At 47.8% G+C, this 22515-nt stretch overlaps 1 protein-coding gene across 1 annotated transcript; it reads right to left on the minus strand.

The window, feature by feature from the left end:
* Positions 1-3904: 3904 nt before the first annotated feature.
* On the minus strand, positions 3905-17856 carry LOC142568287 (uncharacterized). The gene is made up of 2 exons (XM_075678276.1): positions 17166-17856; positions 3905-4106 (listed from the first exon to the last, which is right to left on the minus strand). Exons 1-2 carry the CDS (start codon positions 17696-17698, stop codon positions 3944-3946), a joined length of 696 nt encoding a protein of 231 aa, XP_075534391.1. The 5' UTR covers positions 17699-17856; the 3' UTR covers positions 3905-3943.
* Between the last annotated feature and the right edge of the window lie 4659 nt (positions 17857-22515).

The raw sequence follows: 22515 nt of genomic DNA on the forward strand, positions 1-22515 counted from the left end.
TTGTCAGGACTTTGCTACGTTCAGGAGACATTTTCATGATGTCCATTCATTGTGGTTTGTATGATGTACCTCAAACAATTGAACATTGTATATACTGCAGACATGCCATTTTATTTTCTGATGTAGTTCAACGAACTCGGCACAAAGACTTTAATTTAAATCCTCATTTCGTGTGATATCTGATGCCAACCAGTTGTTGCGATGTACCATTCTACATGTTTTTGCTCATTGAAATGCATAGCCCGGAAAAACGCGCATGTTAGATTGAAATGCCGAGCCTTTAATTACATCAGCAACTCATCTCATGCCACTGATCGTGCAACTGAAAAATCTATACGAGCAAATTTAATTTCGTCGAGGGTTATAGTCTGTACCAGTAAGCTACTATCATTTTAGGGTCTCTTGTGAAGATTGACAGCGACTTGAGCACCGCGTTTCAAGAAAGAAGATGAGCTCTATGGTGCTCTGTATATGTGCCTTTATCAGTGCGCAACTAGCAGAGATTTCTTAGCTCTGTTTCTTAGATCTGTTCGCTTCCCGCGGGAGTCATGCGTGCCTGAAACAGATACCACAAAAAGCGTTTGTAGTCTAATGATTATACATTCGGGCGGCTTCGCTGGTGGGCAGAAGTTCCCACCACACCGCCGGACCCGCTTTTTTTTTTTACTGAAGATTTCGATGGAATCTACTCGGCGAGAACACGACCAGTGACCGACCAACCGAGATACCGAGATACCCTGGCGAAACCATGGGATGGTAGGCACAGAAAGCTTCGCTTTAAAAAGCCCACGCCACTCTACTTCTTCACATTAACTTCAATGTTGAGCGAGAAAAAGAGGGGAAGCTGAAGGGTTCGACATATTGTCAGTCGCGACCATCTGGTAACATAGAAGTCACGGCAGGTCACAGTAGTAAAAAAAAAAAACATTGTATCACAAAATTAACTCTTTAATTGGTCGAACTTGTGCCCCTAAAACCAAGTGACGTTCAAAGCACAACGATCGCGGCGAACTCAGTTGGTGATCGTCGAAAATCTCATCTGAGGGTAAAACGCGTCGGCTTTTATACATGAATTGTCGAAGGCTCTAGCGTAATCACTGGTGCTCGTATGCCTTTCAGAACATACAACGTTATTCGCGTCTGGCACACAATCTCATCACACAAGGCTCAGTGAGAACATGTGCAACAGATAGAAGCAATGATAGCATTGGAGTAAGTTCTACATTATTCAGGAGCGTCTTACGCTGAGCGATAACTTTAACCTGTTAGAAGGTGAAATTTGGTCCTCGGAAAAGGGGTAAATAACTACACGTATCAATATACTACCATGAAGATAGAGAAAATGTAGGAAACATTAATTTTATGTTTCATTTAAATGTAGATGTAATAGGCTAAAGGGAAATTGAAATGGACGAAAATATAATTTACCTCAGGTGGCGTCCCAACCAGCACCTTCCCCATTTGTGCGCGGCTGTTAAACCAATTCGACTTAACTTTCTTGGTTTGTGTATGTGTACACATATTCAAGATTAGCCCTGGGAGTGTTAGCCAATTACGACCTTTTACCCAACTTTGACGTTATTATTTTCTAAAGCTGCAGTGAAAATTTCAGCCAAACACTTGCTCCTGTATGTGTATTGTTAAATTGCCTAGGCAACTCACCCTACATGGTGGTATAGTGGCTTCGGCGTTGCACTAGTACTCGCGAGGTCACTAGACCGAATTCCGGCCACAGCGGCCACATTTCCATGGGAATTCAATGCGAAAATATCCGTGTGCATTGCCTTGGGTGCTCTTTAAGTAAACCCAGCTGGTCGAAGTTAATCCGGAGTCCCCCACTACGGCGTGCTATTTTACCCACGTGGTGGGTTTACCACCTAAAATCTCCTAATTGATTACTATATTCTTGTTTTGACGTTACAGATAACTCATAAGTAAACAAACATACCCAGTCTTTAGTTACAGAGCTTGTTGATTATGTTTGTTTGTAATTAAGTGATCAATATTTTTCGAGGCAGACTCTTTTTGCATAGAACCCGCCGTGGTTGCTCAGTGGCTATGGTGTTCGGCTGCTGAGCACGAGGTCGCGGGATCGAATCCCGGCCACGGCGGCCGCATTTCGATGGGGGCGAAATGCGAAAACACCCGTGTGCTTAGATTTAGGTGCACGTTAAAGAACCCCAGGTGGTCAAAATTTCCGGAGTCCTCCACTACGGCGTGCCTCATAATCAGAAAGTGGTTTTGGCACGTAAAACCCCAAATATTATTATTATTATTATCTTTTTGCATAGAATCGTATTGAATATCGACTAAGTTCTTTCGAGATATTAGCTGGCCTCCTTTCTCAGCCAAAGACGCAAAATCTTTGCTCTCGATACGTTCAATGTGCGCGACGGGGGGAGGGGGCGGGGGGGCATCCTCGCAAAGCTTTGGCCGAAAAGCGGTCCTGAACCAGTCGAGAGCGACATCAAGTTACTATCCCCCTGCCATGGGGCGCGCACACCTGTAACTTTCCTGCGTTCCTTACCAAGGTCCGAATATTCAACGTGTACTCGCTTATCGGGTAACCGGGTTTCACCGTACAGGCTCGTCAGGTCGTTGGGAGAAAAAGTAGCGGAAAAATTCTCAAACGTAGCCAAAAAAGTCGCCAACTACGGCAAAAGCTTTAATTGCTAGCCAAAAAAGTAGCCACGTTGCGACAAACCAACAATTGCCAACGTTTGACGCAGTAATAACGAAGAATGAAGCGAGAAAGACCTGTTTCTTCCTGCTTCACTGATGGCAAACAAAAATGACAGAACAAAGCAAATCTTATCACGTATTATTGTCATAATTTACCATTATGACCAGCTCATGCTCTTTGACAGTTTTCGCCGCCCACATGTGTGCTTTCTCAAAGCCCAAGTGTTATGTGAGTTCCACCTTATTGTAACTAATTTCGGTAGTTTTTGGGTGCACCCGCCGCGCCTGGTGTTGTGACGCAGTTAGCGAAAAGCAGTTCGACCGTCTAACTCAGCTTCGCGTATAGATAACCTTACTGGGACAAGTTCGGGACGCTTTCTCTGACCCGCGGCGTTATTGTAAATAATTTCGTTGCTTTTTCGGATACGGTTGGGGCACGCTCGCCACGCCTGGCGTTGTGACGCAGTTAGCGAGAAGCAGCTCGGCCATGTGACGCAGTTAGTTTCGATTGTACAGAATCTTACTGGGACAAGTTCGTGACACTTTCTCTTACCCCGGAAATTATTACAGCGTAAGCTGTTGTGGGGTCATTCCAATAGCCGTTTCGGTTGGTGATGGTGTCCGCCGCCGCCGCCGGTGTCCGTAGCAGCTATCGCAGGGAATGAGAAAAAAGGCAGGGCCCGTCGAGATTGAACCGCGCCCCGCTGTGTTTGAGTCAGCTACTCTATCATTGAGCCACGCCAACGCAGCATTCGCGGGAAAATGCCCAGTAAGCGCGTCCTACGCGCGAGGAGACCCGCGATGTCTCATGCGCGCCGACTAGCGTCCATGCGTGCACATTTTACATTGCAGTTGCATATTATTACATCACGTAGAATGCCATGTAGCAGATGCACAGGTAGCGGTACAAGGCAGTTACAAAAGGTTTGGTCAAGAAATTGAAATTTAAGGAGATGCATACAAGAATGCTAGATAATATGTTATTACCTGATTTAATCGAGGTGGCCAGTTGACTATGTAATAGCCTTGTATCAAAGAAGATGCCAATAGATCATCATCGCCGTATCGTGCCGTATCGAGGATGCGCGCCGCGCAGCGTATGTACGTGCGCCGTTTGCATTGCAGTTGCATATTATCACATCAGGAGGCACCTGACGTAGCAGTTGCATAGGTAGAGGTACAATGTAGATAACGGAGTCTTGAGGAAGGAGGAGGAGGAATAAACTTTTATTGTAGAACCAGCACTTTATGATGGCCGGGCCTAAGCCTCCCACGAAGGGACGTCGAGGGCTTGCCTCGCCGCCGCCTCGCGGGCGTGCTGGGTCGCCCAGGTTTGGTCGTCGAGGGCGGAGCTCCGCAGAGCCTCATGCAACCTCGACGAGAGAGTCGTGGTGTTAGTCTGGGTGTACTGTGCTGGGCACTGACTGAAAAAGAAGAATAAGGAGATGTGTAAATACTGATGTAATCAAAAAATGTTTGGCATACCTGATTAATTGAAGAAGGTTCATCATCATCATCATCAACAACCTATTTTAATTTCACTGCAGGACGAAGGCCTCTCCCTCGGATCTCCAATTACCCCTGTGCTGTGACTGTTCTTCACCGTCCCGTTTCAAAGGCATGCAATGCCATTAAATGATCATCATCGTCATCCTTGGCTATGTATCGTGCCATTTGACACGAGATGTGACATGCGCGCCGCATAGCGTCGAAACGTACAAATTTTGCATTGCAGTTCCATTATATTCCATCAGGTGTCCCGACATGCAGCAACTCCATATGGCACCTGCATGCTATGTATGTATAATAAAAAGAAGAAACTGCTTGTCAAACACACCAAACGGGACCAATTTAGATTCAAACGCAACCGTCAGGCAGCAATGAAGGTTAAAGACCTAAACAATGGACGACGCAGCTCCTCCATGATGCGGAAGAAGCCACGATCGAGGCGCCCACCGAGGAAGATGGCCCCAGGCCCGACTCTAAGCTGATCAGCCTCTGGGAAAAGCAGCAGACTCTCCATGCAGAATGGTTGAAGCACAAACATAACCGCCCACTTAATCTAGCACTGGCCCAGGCTGAGGCGGAAGTACTGGAATATTCACGCGAGCTAAATTCGGCTCAATGGATGCAGCTATGCAACAGGCTAAATGGCCAGCTCGGCTCGAAAAACCCCTGGTTCTTGTTTAGACATTTGCTCGATCCCGATAGCAGCAGAGGGGCAACGACCAAGAAGGTCAATCGGCTCCTTCGGGCGCATCGGGCTTCGGAGCAAGAGATAATACAAGAGCTCGCCAGCCGCTATTTTAATACAGAAACAAATGAGCTGGCGTACGCAGAGTACACTGGCGAAGCGAATGAGAGCATAGATGCCGACATAACCGAGGCTGAGGTGAGAGCTGCGTTCGCCGATTTAAAAACCACCTCGGTGGCGGGGCCAGACGGCATAACAAATAAAATGCTACGCAACCTCGACGACCGAATCCTGACCGACCTAATTGAAGAAGCCTAACCGGCCTCTTCAATCAGGTGTGGAACACCGGGGAACTGCCACAGCCATGGAAGGAGGCTGTCGTAGTCTTTCTTCCAAAACCTGGAAAAATGCTGCAACTGGAGAATCTCCGCCCTGTCTTACTTACGTCATGTCTGGGCAAAGCACTAGAGCACGTGGTTTTAACACGCCTCGCCGAGCATGTAGAGGAACACCAATTGATCCCACCCACCCTCTTTGGCTTTTGACCAGCTGTGTCCACGCAAGACATCATGTGGATGCTCAAAAGGGACGTTGTGGATGCCGGAATCCTGGGGGCAGTGCGCACGATCCTAGGCCTTGATGTACACAAGGCTTTCGATAACTTCAGACACGAGTCCACACTCAGAAACATATCGGACATGAATGTTGGGGCACGGACGCACAGATACATCATTGCCTTTCCCCGCGACCGGACAGCCACCTTCAACATCGGAGATATAAACAACCCTCAGATCAATCTCGGCGCTAGGGGTGCACCCCAGGGTGCAGTACTATCTCCTTTTCTTTTCAACTGTTCAATGAGGGACCTACCCAAAGAACGTAACAAGATCCCGCTCATCCGCCAGGCCATCTATGCGGACGATGTTACCATTTGGACGAGGCAAGGCAATGTCGGAGTCGTCAAACAGGCATTGAAAACGGCAGCCGACATGGTACAAGCCTACATCACTGGCAACGGCCTCAAATACTCCTCTACTAAATCAGAACTGTTTATTGCCGGCAAAACAGCGCAGGCAATCAAAACTACACTGCAAATCATAGTTAATAGAGAAGTAGTACCCCAGGTCGCCACCATAAGGGTACTGGGGCTCTTCCTAGAGGAAAAGAACTCGTGCAAAGAAACTATGAAGAGATTGGTGAGCGCCTCTCGCCAGATAATCGGGCTGCTGCGACGTATTACTGGCCGCAACTTTGGAGTCCAAGAGAAAGGCATGCAGGCTAATCCAGGCTTACTTCGTCTGAAGGATGCATACACATGTCCTTTCCTTCAACTACGAAAGATTGACATCGCAAAGATCGACACTTTACTGCGTTCAGTCTACAGAGCAGCCGCTGGACTTCCTACATGGGCAAGCAACAAAAGACTGATGCCATTAGGACTCCATAACACCGTCACCGAACTCGTGGAAGAGCAGAGAGCGGCGCAATGGTGGAGGCTGTCATGCACACAGCAAGGGCATAAGATCCTACAACTCCTGAATCTCTCCTCCCCCCCTCCCACAGGAACCACCAAGAGAGTCCAAGAGAGACCCCCAACAAACTGGTCATTCCACCACTCCCGAAGAACAAGGGAGAACACAACAAACGACGCCGACGTGCACGCGCGAATCCCTTAAGGAAACTCTAGCACACAAACCGGCCGCCTATCTGGAAGTGTCGCCTGTGGGGAACGGCACATATGCGATAGCGGCTGTGGACGGAGCGGTGCGGATCCTCCGAACCGAGGAAATTGCAGCGAGGTCTATCCTAGAAGCGGAAGAGGCCGCCATTGCTAGTGCAGCCGCAGTCGCAGGGACGCTCTTCATAGTATCGGACTCAATGTCAGCGATCAAAAGCTTCAGATCGGGCGGAGTAAGCCGAACCGCGGCAGAAAAACTACAGAGGCCGGAGATAACCATCAGGCTTCTCTGGGTCCCTAGCCACGAGGGAAACACCGGTAACGAAGCTGCCCACCTCACAGCCCGCGCAACTACTAACCGCGGGCCGAGGGGCAGCCTCCTCCGGAAAACCCTGAAACACTGTCACTAAGTTACGAAGATCGCCTCCGTCGGCAAAGAGGGGAACGACAGATTTACCCGCCTCCATGCGGCGGGCTACACGGGCAACAGGCCGTGGCCCTGCGCAGTCCTCAAACACGCAGTGCGCTCAACCTCAGGAGACTAGCAGCCATCCTGAAGGATGACAGCGTCTCGACATGTACGTTTTGCGGCTTAGCACAGGCTGGACAGAATCATATTCTATGGGGATGCGACCGCCACCCGCCCCCAAAAGAGCTCCTGCGGCTAGCCCCCTCACCTGAGGAATGCGAGAGAGCGTTGAGAAGTGTCGACCAAGAATCACAGTCCAGGCTGACGGAATGGACGGCGACAGCTGCGGCCCCCTGGGCCCCGACCTAGCCTCCCCCTATAACCTGGCTCCCCTTTCCCCTATTATTTAATAACGTTGATTCCTGCTCCTCCTCCTCCTCCAGTTGCATGCTGCGCGTAGTTGGCAATTGTTAACTCAAGCAGGCTAGGTGGCTGTTCGTCACCAGCAGTAGAAGCAAAAAAAAAGCGAATGCCGCGCCGAACGGAGTAGCTGACGTAACGCGTTCCAGCTAGCGTTCAAAAGGCACGCACTAGAAACCGAAATTGGAAGTGTGGTTCAGAAAGTAATGTCGGCGGCTTGATGCGCTGCAGGCAATTGGGCCGCTGCGTTCTGTGAGTGTCGGCTCTTGTAAATTACTTTCTCTTTGTTCGTAGCATTAGAACGATGCTTTCTTTTAAGAGGGGGGGGGGGGAGGCACTGACACGCATACTTGTGTATCCGGTTACCGCATTTCGCCGGCTAATAAGAGTTTGAGGTTATCGCTCAGCGCAGAGCACAACTTTCTGTATGGGAAGCTTCTCAAATGTTATCGATGGTTCTATCTGTTCTCCACGTTGTCGTCGAGCCTCGCATAATCAAATTCTGTGCCCGACGGGAATACTGGCGTACATTGTAGAACATTTACGCAAGGACCTCGGAATACGCTTGACGGTTCACTCAGCAGTGTTTACATAGCCGACGCTTTTGCACCGCAGATCTTCGACGATCTGCGCCTGTGCTGGCCACTATCGTTGTGCTTCGAGTTTCACTCGCTTTTGTGTGCACGGCTTCGCCCCCCCCCAAAAAAAAGGGTTATGTGATTCACATGCAGTTTCCCTACTGTGTTCTTCACCATCGCTACAACGCGACGATATATTTTGGGAACGCGTTAAGAATGTTATCTGCGTCAGCCGACTTTGAACACCTGAGTGTATAGGAAAACTTGGTTAACGCCTTTGATAGAGATGATGTTGGTAATGTCATTTTCGTTGCATATTCTTGAATACGAACCTTACTTCGAAAAGACACTTTGGAAAAAGGAGGGAAGTACTGCAGCAATTTGTTTTTTATCGTAATATTACATATGCATTGAAAAGAAATTTGATTTACTACCCCCGAATCTTTCTGCGGCAGAAATTGCCCAAATTTGGCCCGATTATTTTATCCAACGCGACCCACTATCACAGTAGAATAGCACTCTCTTGATTCTTCAAACATTTTAAATCTAGCTTTAAGATCTACCTATACAAACGCCCTGTCGCGTTTTCATTTTCGGTAGCGTTTATTATTAATAATAATACTTTATTGATGACTTGAGTATAATACAATGCTAGAATCGGGCCTGACAAAGCCGCAGTGGGCTTGAATGGCAGTGCCTGGCAGGCAGCGACAGAGCCATCAGTAACACGTTATTAATTTGTAGACAACAGTGAAAGATAAAACACGTGACAGGCTTCTGATCACGCGTTAATGTGTCTAAGAGCCTTTCTGGGGCCACATTTCGTCTTCACGTGTTGTATGAATTGGGGAAGTAAATTAAGCATTGCGACGACATAATAGTAACGGATTCTTCGACCGTATCTCGTCTTACAGAGGGGTGCAACATAAGGATTCTTCGGTCTCAGGCAAGAACAGGCACATAAGGAGTTTTATACTCGCTTATCCAAAAATGCTCTAAGACAACAGTTTCTAGCAGAGAAGCATTGAAATCAGGTAAAGACAAAGTTTTGAACACATCAGATTTGGGGGAGATATCATATGCAACACGCTTCAGAATGCCACGAAGGACGGAATTGACCCGGTTTATCAAATGTTGAGCGCCATGACCATATGTAGAAATCCCATACCAGATTACACTGTAGCATGAGGCATGTACTACAAGCTTGCGAACAGACAATGGCATGTACGTTTAATTATATATTTTGATTAATAATTTGTCCCGCCCTCCAGGATTGCAATGACCTATATCTTTTAATTCGCCAGGGGCAAAATTACGGATGTAATAATGGCAGCAACCTTTCAATTTTGCCCACAACTTCTTAGCATTGTCGCCGGAAAAGAAAAGACGCGTCTATGTTGTGTGTGTGCCTTCTTCGTTCGACGTCCTGTCCTTGTGCGCGCATAAGTCTCCAAAGAACCTTTCAAATAAAGATAAAATTTTCATTTCTCAGCTTCCTTATAGTTTTTAACGTTCTTGAATGCAGGGGTGCAACAATGGAAACTTACACAAAAGGACATTTGTAAAAATTTGTTTATGGTTTGAAATGCCTTCTAGAACTTCCGATTTTCATTCACTGAAGCTCGTTGAACATAATAAGTCTGGTGTTGAAGACGTTGGGTCGTTTTCATGTGTAGAAGAAACTAGAGTTTGGGTGAGCTTATATACCAACAGCACATCTAGTAAAGGGCCTCGGAACTTCAGAAGTTGGCTGGCCTGTGCATACGTATCTCAGTATACAGAAAAAGCCGTCCATCTGTGTGAAGAAACATGCTAAATCGTATCTTGCCTGTGCGATTGGCGGAGTGTAGGAAGTCCCGCTCACTTGCTTTATAGTATATCGACCAAACAGAGCGCTGCAATAGTGACAGGGCAAACACGGCACGAGCTTTCTGCCAAGGATAAGACTGCTGAGCATTTGCCTGTGCGAGGTGGTTCCTGCATGTCTGAACCAATTCTTTCAATCATCATTCTCATAGTCGGCAGAAACATTGACGGCTTGGCGCATGATTTATTGGAGCCATATTACATCAAAAATAAGCGTGTCATTTCTATCAGCGACACGCCCGGAGCTCAGCGCAACCTTAAAGATAAATTCTTTGATTGTGTGCCAGAATAGGCAGGCATTTTCGCAATTTGATCTCCGCGGTTGGATTGCTGCGTGCAATCTGTTTGCGCACGTTGGCAGCGTCCCTTGCAAAAATTGGTCAAAACGAGCTGTCAGGCCAGTTGGCTTTTCATGGTTTGCAAATGACGCCAGAAAAGCAAAAGGTAAAGTACAAGGAAGCATCAGGACGATTTGAAGGCGCTTAACTGCAAAAAGTAAACCAGTCCGCTCTGAACGAATTCAGGTGCGAGTGACGCTCTATTCTGCCCTGTTCGTTTTCATTTAGTATTCGCATGCTATTTACGCCCGAACAAGTATGAAAGAAATTTACCGGTGATTACGATACTCCCTAATGCGAAATTTGGGCGCAGCTCTATACGGGTTGTCATTTCGCGACACGTTGGCTGGCACGGACAGCCTGTCTCGTGCGACACGTTGCAAACGGAGCGAAGCGTGCCCCGACTGCCTCGCTAACCTGGAGATCGCAAGAGGTAGCGCGTCGGTGATGCGGGCGCGCGATTCACACCAGCCACCGAAGACCGACCTCCCAGACGAACGCGTGCGCTATACTGTCGCCTTCTCGTAGCCATCGTCGCCGCATTGCGCTTTTCTTCCCACCGTTTCGCCATGCCCTCCTCCTCCACTTTCCTCCTCGCGTCTTTCATCCACCACTGCGCCACGCGTTCGCCCTTTCACCATTCGCTGTGCTCGTTCCCTCGATTACGTCGACGCTCACCGCAGGAACGGGCACCTAAGGGCTGCGCTGTAAATGCCCAACCACATGCAGCACGGTATACGCGTCTCGCTACGCGTACACGTAAGCGTACGCGTCAGCGTGCGCATCAGCGTCCGCATACGCGGGTGATTAAGGGAAGAGCGGTCAGCTGCGCGATACGCGCAAGCGTGCGCGCCTGGCTGCGCGTAGCACAGGGCTGACAGACCAGCGGACCAGCGATGGCGGAAACGTTCGTCTTTGGCTTTGAGAAAAGTTTGCCCTTAATTTCATTATGGCTAGCCATTTTTATTTAGTTTATCAATGTTAGAGCGAGTACATTGTTTTTAAGTTGAGAAAAGCACGCCGTTTGTATCTACACATCCTTACGGCAAGAAAACCTATATCAATGATCAACATCACGCGCGATAGCGTCTGCTTGCTCACGACTGCAGCTGACGTCTGCGCGCGACCACACACGACGTTGCTGTCGAGCTTTTGTTTAGCCGCTTGCTTCGCCGGCATCAGCGTTCTCTTCCCGCAATGTACCACATGAGGAAGAAGCTCTTGCTGCTCCCGCTCTTGCAATGGCGACGGGATCGCAGAAAGCGTCTGCGGCGACGTTGGTGGGTCCGGCCAGTCTTTCAACGGCGTAAAGAAGAAGAACTTTACGGCTGTGAGTAACTTCTTTCCTTTCGATGATCTGCAGTGATAGAACTAGGAGCCAGTGTTTGGACATGGGGACTTATCTTCGTCGGGACAGCGATTACTTATCAGCGTTATTAAGTGCGCGCATAAGTGAAAGGGTTAAAGTAGTAATGCAGGGATCGTACTCGCAGCGCGCCAACGCCCAAGTCGCAGAACAGCATCGCGTAGTCGGTACAAGATTCGTCCAGGTTGACAGCACCGATCGAAACGATAACGTGATGTACGCGAACAGAGGGAACGACAAGAGTACGGTGTAGTTCGGAAAGCGCGAAAGTATAGGCGAAGATCGGGCTCATTAGCCGCCGGAAGCACGCAGATCCTATATTGGATACGACGTGACGACACCTCACGACGTTTCAACAGCCGTCTGTCTAACCCGTGTAGGCAGTGGAACATACCGTCACTTAATTCTTCAGCTTCAGAGGGAAGAAGCACTTGATTCTATCTAACAGACGATCTGTAATACTAATTTGGAGCTTCCTTTATTATTAACAGTAGACCATACTGTTTATAGAGAGCTTGTGTAGCATCTTCTTGCACAAAATTCGTAAGGATTAAGGTTTGTAATACATTTTCTGTTATTCAATATTTTATTTGATATCCAGCTTACTTTTCCTTCATTTCATTCGATATTCGATTCTAAATCTACTTTTCGGTATTAGCACACCCGTACAAAACGTTAAGGACTGTTAGTTATATTTGTGCCATTAGTACAGCACATAGATTCAAGAACACCTTTTCACACGTGTTGGTTGTCATATATAAAGCTTGTGGATGACATACGATTTCCTATATTTTCTGTCTCTCAGAAGTGTGACTGTAGAATATGAAGTGTAATGTAATTAAATTGTGACCTGACAGGTTAAAATGCTGTGCAACTAATTTCGAAAGTTTCTTGGCAGTGGCCGCACAATTTCTCTGTAATATACCGTTGACTGGCTCTCCTGTTTTGCCGACACACTGTTTGTATTCAAGCATATAAACAAAGCAGGGGGTCTAGTTAATCATGGCTAGTGGCAATGCGCGTGTGTCAGTGAAAAGTGTACAGCTCCTGATACCTGCGCGTGTACGTGGGCAGGGCGTGGTCTTGCTGCCAGGTAATAATGCACCATTCTTTACAGATGCAACTGATACATCAGGATGACCACGGATTTTTCTACAAGTTCTTTAGAAAGACGCCACACCTCGTTGACAAACTATTGATCTTTGTCGCAGAGGACCTCACACGGCAGCACCACATTCGAGAAACCCCTGGAGCCGGGAGAACGACTTGCTGTAGCATTGAGGTTTGTAAAGGATAGTTACCCCTAGAGTAATAATGTGCCATTGGAGGAATACAGAACACCGTTTCTTTGTCATTTAATGTATCATTTATTTTATTTTATTTACATAATACTGCCCGCCGCCTTTTGGCAGCCAAATCAGGAAGGGGCCCCAAAACATTGAAGCAAAACAAAAGAAAGAATGAAACGACTGACAATGAGCATGCATAAAAATACTAATACATAATCTAGTTCACTATAGACAACTAAATATTTATTAGCTAATAAACAAAGAAACAAATATAAGGAATGGGGCACAAAATGCTGATATAAAATAAGAGAAATAGTAATGAAGGTACTGACAATGCGCGTGAAAAGAAATACCAGAAAGAATGACCACGTGATCACAGAGACTGAAAGTTTCCGCCTAGTGCATCACCAGTGTAGCAGTTATGGCTAACTTAATCAAAAGAACTGCAATCGAATGGTATCGCACAAACGCTATCTCAGTGCTTTTGACCTTGCGCATCCTGTAAAACATGCACTGAGGAATGCTTGCACATGTAGTATTAAACAAAGATGGTAGCTAACCTACACAAATGAATTTTGATCGTATATCACCCAAAAAGGGCCGCCACAGTCATGGAGATCATTGTGAAGAAAAATCATGTCATGATAATTAGTATGCAAACAATTGAGACATGGGTACTAATTTTTTTTCAACTTGCATTCAACCTACTTAGCATCCGGGCAAGACATAAAAGACGTTGTCTTGGCTTACTGTGTGGGGATTGAGGCGGCTAGACTCTGCAATGGTGTGTAAGTCGTATTGTGGCGATTGTGCCTGCAAAGTAATAAACAACTGCAGAACAGCACGACAGCAGCAGAAATTCCCTACATTTTTACAGGTTAAGAATTTTTTAAAGTTCACATGCTGTTCACGGCTCCCATCAGGTAGCCCTGCTTCCTGCCAGAGAAGCAGGGTCATACGTATAAATGTCTCATTTACGCGCTGCCTTCAATATAACTGATTACGTACAAAGACTTTGGCCAAACATCCAATGCAGAACATGCAAAACCAAATCTGAAACTGAGCTACGAAACACAAAAAAAGCAAGGATTGTGGCTTGTGGACGATAGTTGTGGGGGAGGTAGAGGTTGTTTGCGTTGGCAGTGAACCTCGCCTCCTGTCTAGGTGGTGGCAAGACTTTTCCCTTTCTGCTATCTCTTCTGATAGTAATAAACCAATTTGAAAAATGCTTGCGCTGCTAGAACGCCCTGACACGCTTTACAACTTGCAGCATATAACCGAAATTTTCAATGGGGACTGGTTGAAGGTCCATTACATTCTTTTTTTTTTTCACAGGCATATGTTGTGATGACCCTAATATGGGGACAACGGTTCGTGTACTCAATGGTTTTAACGGTTCTCTTAGGCGGAGCCTCCGAGAACCCAATTCAGGACAAAGCCGTTGGTTTCGAACACACACACAAATTTTTAATGGAACTAAAGAAGGCTTAAAATAAATGATAGAAAGAAACAGAAAGACTAAAATAAAAACTCAAATAGACATCACGGCGGTAAGACACATTTGGGGCTAGTGTGAAGCTAACTAGTGTGCGAGTCCGGGCTTGACACGACGGCAGGGACGCATAACAGTCTCGATGCGAAGACGCGGCGACAAGTTGGCGAAAGGAGTTGCGCCGGTCTCACCAAAGGTCGTGATGTAAGTTGACTGACCGGGCGACCGGAGGGCGCCAGCTCTGGCTTGGAGAGGTAAAGCAGGCGGCTTGGTGGCACGAGCAGACGGCGGCGGCGTTCTGGCCGGGCAGCTGGGTGCAGAGCTCGGGCCCGTAGCCCGACTGCTCTAGTCCTGCCCACGGGCACAGAAGCTCGAACACCGGCATCGGACAGCAGGCGGCACGACAGACGGGGACGGCGTTCTGGCCGGGCAGCGGGCGTAGAACTCGGGCCCGTAGCCCGACTGTTCTCGTCCTGCCCACGGGTGCAGACGCTCATTGGCCTTGAGCAGCTGGCGGCACGCTCGGGTAGACGGGCGACGCACAGGAACGGGCTGGCAGGAGGCCCCGGTCGGGTGAAGTCCTGGTGGCTCGGGTCCGGAACCCGTCGGCCCGTCTTCAACTCCTGGTCCGGTGGTTGACCTCCTCCTGGCGTCGCTTCCTGGAACTCCCCGGCGTCTCCCCTGCGTCTCTCCGGCGTCTCCCCTTTCTGCCAGCGCACCACGCTTTTTCTTCTCTCTGGCCGATTAGGCATTCTCCGATTGGCTGCCTGACGCCCCGTGGTCTTTCCTAATTAGTTTGCTTTTCTTCTTTTAGTTGTTTTTCTTGCGCCGCGCGTTCACGTGCCGGATGCTCTTCGGCGTTGTCGTTTTTCACCTTCTAGCACGGAATTTGCCTCGGCGCGCGCACTCCTTGTCGTCTGCTCCTGACCGTCCCGATGACCGCACCATGTCGTGCACCACACATCACATAAGCCCCTTTTCTAACAAGTTTTTCTGAAGAAAAACTGCCGCTCAGTGCGCGACATAGTTCTCAACGCTACAGTCATGATCCGTTCACAAGAACGCACTGTGTGGTTCCATGGCACAGTTCACTGAGCACACAAAGGAAAACACAATTCAAAGAAACCACAACTGAAAAGAAAGAAACTGTAGCATCACAGGCTATCACGACACACTCTATAAACCATCAAGTTGAAGTCACGAAGTCCGAGGTCGAAAGATCGTGAAGAGCTATAAGCGAAGCATCGGCTCCTTTAGGTGACCCTTTCCCATACCAAGCGAACTAGACCTTTATCTTCTCGGTCAGAGTGCACTGACCAGTTCGTGATCATATCGCTCCGGGCATTAATGTCTTTGCATGGCGTCGACCAAGTCACTGCCTGCGTTCTAATGTAGCGAACATTGTAACGCGTGGTTGCCGCATCAGTGCCAATGGTCGAACCACACACGAGTGCATGAAAACACAAAGAATGTTCTGATCTTTAAAGCCACAAGTTGGTGGGGTACACATGCCTGAGCCCTCCCAAGTGCACATAGGGTCACAAGCAGTTGCCTTTGTTGAATTCAAGGAACGCAGTAAGGACAACTCAATACTTTTTATTGAAACCAAACCTGCTTCCTCAGGAGCCCTGATATCTTCAGGTCCAGCTTGACCCTGGCGCAAACACTCCGACACACTATATTTAGCCTGTAGGAGGTTCTCAGTTCTAACTTTCTCAACCAGGCCCATGCACGGCGACTCGGAACCATGTACGAGCCAGTCATCGCCCGCGCTAGGCTCACGCAGCACCGGTTGAGATACGGAAGCGATATGCTCCCTGCTTCGTGAGCAAACATCAGTATCTATGCCTACAATGGCATCATTACAAGGTGTCTCTCCTTGAGACACTTTTCTCTCGCCAAGGCCTGACGTCATGTCGGAGAGAACCCTCGGGTCGCCCCAGCACTGCTGTGCTGCATCCTCAACCATGGACCTCGTCCCTTCGGAGCAAGCATCCGCGAGTGCCTTGATGGGACCGCGCACCCTGTGAATCTCTTCCTCCAGGCGTTCCCTCTCAGCTGCCTGTTCTGCCACTCGCCTGTCGCACTCCCTCCGAGCTTTCCCGCATATTAACAACCATCTTTCTTGCACCCACCTGTGCAAATCTGCCCCATGCAAGCCCAATCGCTGGGCCACGGTGACTAAGTCAAACAAACTAGTTTCTGGCTGTTTCTTGCCCAAATATGCGCCCTCAGCCTCTGCGACTTTTAGCCGCAATTGTAAATTCTTCTCCTCCAATGCAAGTTCGTCCCTCCTAGCCTTGCGCTCCGCTGCCCGCTCTTCTCGCGCACGCGCTTCCTGCTCGTTCAACCATGCCCTCAACTCCGCACCTTCTAGCCCCGTGCGTTTGGCTAGGGCTAACAGATCCCGTTTGCTAGCAACCATAGTTCCTAGCCTTTAGAAAAAAATCCAAACGAACGGCTTTGTCCTGTCGCGGACGCCAATTTGTGATGACCCTAATATGGGGACAACGGTTCGTGTACTCAATGGTTTTAACGGTTCTCTTAGGCGGAGCCTCCGAGAACCCAATTGAGGACAAAGCCGTTGGTTTCGAACACACACACAGACTTTTAATAGAACTAAAGAAGGATTAAAATAAATGATAGAAAGAAATAGAAAGAATAAAATAAACACTCAAATAGACATCATGGCGGTAAGACACATTTGGAGCTAATGTGAAGCTAACTAGTGTGCGAGTCCGGGCTTGCCACGACGGCAGGGACGCATAACAGTCTCGATGCGGAGACGCGGCGACAAGTTGGCGTAAGGAGTTGCGCCGGTCTCACCAAAGGTCGTGGTGTAAGTTGACTGACCGGGCGACCGGAGCGCGCCAGCTCTGGCTTGGAGAGGTAAGCAGGCGGCTTGGTGGCACGAGCAGACGGCGGCGGCGTTCTGGCCGGGCAGCTGGGTGTAGAGCTCGGGCCCGTAGCCCGACTACTCTAGTCCTGCCCACGGGCACAGAAGCTCGAACGCCGGCCTCGGGCAGCAGGCGGCACGACAGACGGGGGCGGCGTTCTGGCCGGGCAGCTGGCGTAGAACTCGGGCCCGTAGCCCGACTGTTCTCGTCCTGCCCACGGGCGCAGACGCTCATTGGCCTTGAGCAGCTGGCGGCACGCTCGGGTAGACGGGCGACGCACAGGAACGGGCTGGCAGGAGGCCCCGGTCGGGTGAAGTCCTGGTGGCTCGGGTCCGGAACCCGACGGTCCGTCTTCAACTCCTGGTCCGGTGGTTGACCTCCTCCTGGCGTCGCTTCCTGGAACTCCCCGGCGTCTCCCCTGCGTCTCTCAGGCGTCTCCCACTTCTGCCAGCGCACCACGCTTTTTCTTCTCTCTGGCCGATTAGGCATTCTCCGATTGGCTGCCTGACACCCCGTGGTCTTTCCTAATTGGTTTGCTTTTCTTCGTTTAGTTGTTTTCCTTGCGCCGCGCGTTCACGTGCCGGACGCTCTTCGGCGTTGTCGTTTTTCCCCTTCCAGCACGGAATTTGCCTCGGCGCGCGCACTCCTTGTCGTCTGCTCCTGACTGTCCCGATCACACGCACCATGTCGCGTACCACACATCGCAGATGTACAGCCATCTGTAGATGCATGCACAAACTCTATATGCACAGGTGGTGAAATCGAAAAGGTTCACTGCTGCAAGAGAGGCTGCATGAGTAAGGACAGATGAAAGCGATAAACATCTGTCTTGCAACAACAAACCTTTAGTTGCAAGTCAGTGCTTGTTTCTCTATCGTAGGTGTGTTGCTAAAATATGTTCACACATCTATACAGCAGCAATGGCCAACCAACCAGGCCCACAGATATCAACTTTATGAAATTCTTGAATAATAACGCACAAAAATACGAATATGTCACAATGTAAAATGAGCAAAAAGAAGAGCTGAGGGGCTTTGATATGACAACAGACAAGGAAATGTAGTAGTGCATAAAGGAAAATAACTGTCATTTTATTTATAATGTCGACATCACAAGGAGAAGGGAAATGAAAGTGGACAAAATATAACTTGCACTGGTGGGAGGTAAACCCAAAACCAATTAAGCTACAGTGGAGGCAATTCCAGCATCAATTTCCTGGAATGTTCATGTGCATTATATTAGGCTCTGGGAGTGTTCTTGCACGAGTAACACTAGCTGATACTACCAGGGCGAGATTTAGTACATGCACATACATGCTCAAGAAAGTTTGCAGAGGGATAGTCATTGCTGCAGCTCTACTGGTAATGCAATGCAAGCATAATTCAAAGGTTGTGGGTTCGTCTCCTATCAATGGGAAGTTATCTTTTGATATACTTTCATTTTCCTCCTTATTTCTCCATTTCAATATAAAGTCATTAAATTCATCAACGATTTCCTTTTGTTCCGTTGTCTCTTGGCTTTATTATACAAAAGGTATACATTAAAAAACATTAATCTTTGAATTACTTTACTGCTTGCATCAATTTAATTTTCATATTGAGATGCTTATCCTCACTGACCCCTCTCATGTGTTTGAGCAGAGAGACGGCAAAAGTTTCAGGTCGTCCTGTGGTTTGCATCTTTTGATTGTACTTGAAACATTGCCTAATTCCTCTAATACTAACTGACTCTCATCATTCTTTTTCCTTTTCCTCTCTCTTGCTGTTGTCGCTTCAGAAGCAATGCTTACCAACGTATCCAGCCTGCGACTGCCTACTGAAGCAGCAATGCTTGTGACGGCGGCCTGCTGTAGTGTGCCTCAGAAGCCTCAGGAACCAGAACTTCTTGATTCATCAATGATTCAAGAGATTACAAAATGTCCTGAGACTCCACAGACTTGTGCGACGCCGAAGACAGAGTCGATGTTGGCACTTGTGACTCCTCACCTGACGATGATGGCACTTCCAAGTGTTGCCAGATCAGAAAACTGGCACATTTTTCATTAAGATATCTGCAGCGCTTCCCTCCTTACCCGATGGGGGCACTGGTGGAAGGTTGGCGGACGTCCTGCATGTGAGCGTAATAAGGTTTGCACATATTGTCAATGTGTAAATAATGTGTCACTCTGAATGCAAAAATATATGAAGGCTCAGGTCCGTCCACATTTGCTTTAAGGTGTCATTTTATTAGAGAACGCCGAAGCTCTGAGTCAGTTTTGTAGGGACAAAAGTGGCTTGCCTACACAACCAGAATGAACAGTTTCTGCATGCACTTAAGTGTAGCTTTTTTTTGTTTTTGCTTCTGATTCATTTAAGCAGTTCTTATGACATCTACATGCCTGAGGCCTAGTGATACCTTGTACTTGAAACAGTGCATAATATCTGGAATGTTTCAGTTTCGAAATAATTAGCAGCAAGCATTCACCTACATTCAATCAGTAAAACCACCTAATAAATTTCAAGTTGAAAGACCTACGCTTGCACTTTCTAAACATAGAGTAGTAGTATTGTTAGGTCTTCCTTTAGCATAAGGCTCTCTCCTGTTCCAGTTTTCCTACTTGAAACGTTCTCGGCTTGTAACTTTGTTTTTCTTTCATTTGTTTTTAAACGTCATCTCATTCTAAACTGTTTTTTTTAACTGAATGTACGTCTAAACACAGTGTGAAGCTGTGTACGTAGTAGTCAGTGCATTTGTTGTTCGTATTTAGGAAGTTACATATAATAATGTCCGTCATCTTGCCATCTGCCTTCTAAAGGGTGTTTCGGCTCAGTAAAGCTGATCTTAGCGAGCAAACCCTTCCAGAAGGTTTCTTAAAGCTAAGCTTCTTTGCCTCTTCCCTGGACTTTCCCACCGCTGCTCCTACTGTCTTGCCAAATAGCTCTTACTGAATGCCTCATACTGATATTAATGTAGTCGTTGAACCATTGTCATCCCAGCTGACTACTGGCTACTGTCTTGTACGAGTGACCAGTACCGGACATAGTGCAAATACTGATTATAATAATGCAACTAGATCGTGGTTTTGGCATGTAAAATTTCAACGATCATTTTTTGCATAGTGAGAATGTCTTTAACTGGATCATCTAGTCTTTCCTTGGAAATTTTGCTAAGCAGGAACAGCATTCTCCACAAACACCGTGAAACCTTCGCTTAAACCGGTAACCACAGCACTTGGGATCTGCAGAATAACCGCAGGCTGATAATTAGGGAAGGACACTGCTGAGCAGTCAGAAAAACAAGAATTATCAATTACACAGCTGACAATGTCGTCAGTACTATGGTGCATTTATTCCTACAGCATGATGGCACTGAATGAATCCCTGAGCAAGCTAGCTAAAATTTGATGGTCTGTGATGAAGCACTGATTTGCACACTGCTGGCAAGCAGCAAAATGCAAAATTAGAGCTGTTCATTGCAGTGCCCAAGACACACGTGATTAGAGCAACATTCAATACTCGGCTAAATACTACCCATTGACTTGCATGCTGCCTTCTAGTATCAGTGCACATAATCAAATAAAAGTACTTTCATCTTTTGTCTTTTGTTTATGTGTGTGCATCATGCAAGTCCTTTTCTTTTTATTCATCCTGCTAGTTTGTATGTGATATTCTCTGTACTTCCGTCTTATGCTTTATTGTTAGGTTTTTATGTGCTATTTGACTTGTAATTTTGTACCTGTATTTCTGCTTTCTCTGCTCCCCACTGCAAAGCCAAATTGGCTTTGCGGGTACCTAAATAAATAAATATACAAAGCTATCCTTGTACTGCTTATATATCCCCTTACCGGATCACATTTAACGAAATATGCGATAATCGGAGTAGCGATGCCGCACAAATATTTTATCGCCAATTAGACAAAGCTGAATATAATGCATACTGCGCTCAATTTACTTGTGCACGCACAATTTTGAGTCGATTCCCATAAGTGCGGCGCATTGCCAGCTATAATACAAACATACGGCATCGCCGGTCGACGTGGTAAAGGGAAAGCACTAGAATGCCGTGCTTCATTTTTAACACGCCGGCTAAGATGGAAAGTTCAAAATCACTTACGGTCTACACTCCATTGTGTAGCGCAGGAACATCATCTGCTCGAAAAACAACCAAATGACGTCGTCCTGAACGTCGTCTGGCACGGCGCGGCTCTTTTCTTTCTGAAGCGTCTTCCCAGGCGCCGAAATTTATTCCCCAAGGACTTCCATCACTTCTGCAGCGCTGTGATAACGTCATCTGCATAGATGAAACGCGTTTTCGACATCTGCGAGTCGGCTGATGAGAGAGGCAGCTTATACCGGTGCCACACAGGCTTTCGATAGCGATCGAGCGCGATCAAATTTCTCGATCACGATCGGTTCTACGCAGATTGCGCAGTACAGGCAATCATGATCACAATCTGATCCGGATTGGGCTCGATCGCGATTGAAACTGTTCCGGTGTGACGCCCGTATAAAATTCCGAGCGCTCACTTGTTAGGCAGCGTTGGGCATGACGATCCACGACCACCTCGTCATGTGTTTGTTCTTGTGGCGCTTGTGTTTCGCCAGCCACCAAAGCGCAGGTCGAGCCTGAACACAGGCGATCAGTGCTTCGTTTTTGATCGCCCCCATAGCCTCTGTGCTCTATCGACACGAAACCAGCCGCGATTCCCGGCGTCTCCGCACGATTCTGAAACTTCAACAACCTTTCCGAACGGCCGGAAGTGTACAGTCGACCCAAAAAGTTTACGGGCCACTGGATCTCAGAAAATTCAAAATATACGAGCAGCCTTTAAAAGCAGCCAGCAAAATTGTGCATCACGATGTTGTTCGCATATGCCACAAAAGGCTGGAAATGGGAATAACAGTCTGTGTTTTGAGACTGAGGAGATATTCAGCTTTTTGTCAGATCTCTTGGTCCGTAAACTTTCTTGGTCAACTGTACATGCGGCCCACGTGACGTCGGTGCACAAGCTGCCACTTCCGTCGCGTACGCTCAAAATGACGCCCAAGATCAAGACCTCCTTGACGCGCGCGATTCCTGCGCGTCTTCCCTCTGTATACGCGTAGGACAGGCGCGCACGGCCTTGCAGACGCGTGACGCGTAGCCAGGCGCGCACGATTAACCGCGTGTGGTTGGGCCTTAAGTAGCCAGCCCAGCAACAAGCAGTGATAAATTTCTCGTCTGTTGACGTCACACCACCTGCGCCACACGCATTCTCTTCAATATGCCCGATCAGACAGCCAGGCTTTCGCGACGGAATGCAAAGCGCATACAGCTTTCTTCAGCTT

Source organism: Dermacentor variabilis, unplaced genomic scaffold, assembly GCF_050947875.1.
Source record: "Dermacentor variabilis isolate Ectoservices unplaced genomic scaffold, ASM5094787v1 scaffold_18, whole genome shotgun sequence".
Taxonomy (NCBI): Eukaryota; Metazoa; Arthropoda; class Arachnida; order Ixodida; family Ixodidae; genus Dermacentor; species Dermacentor variabilis.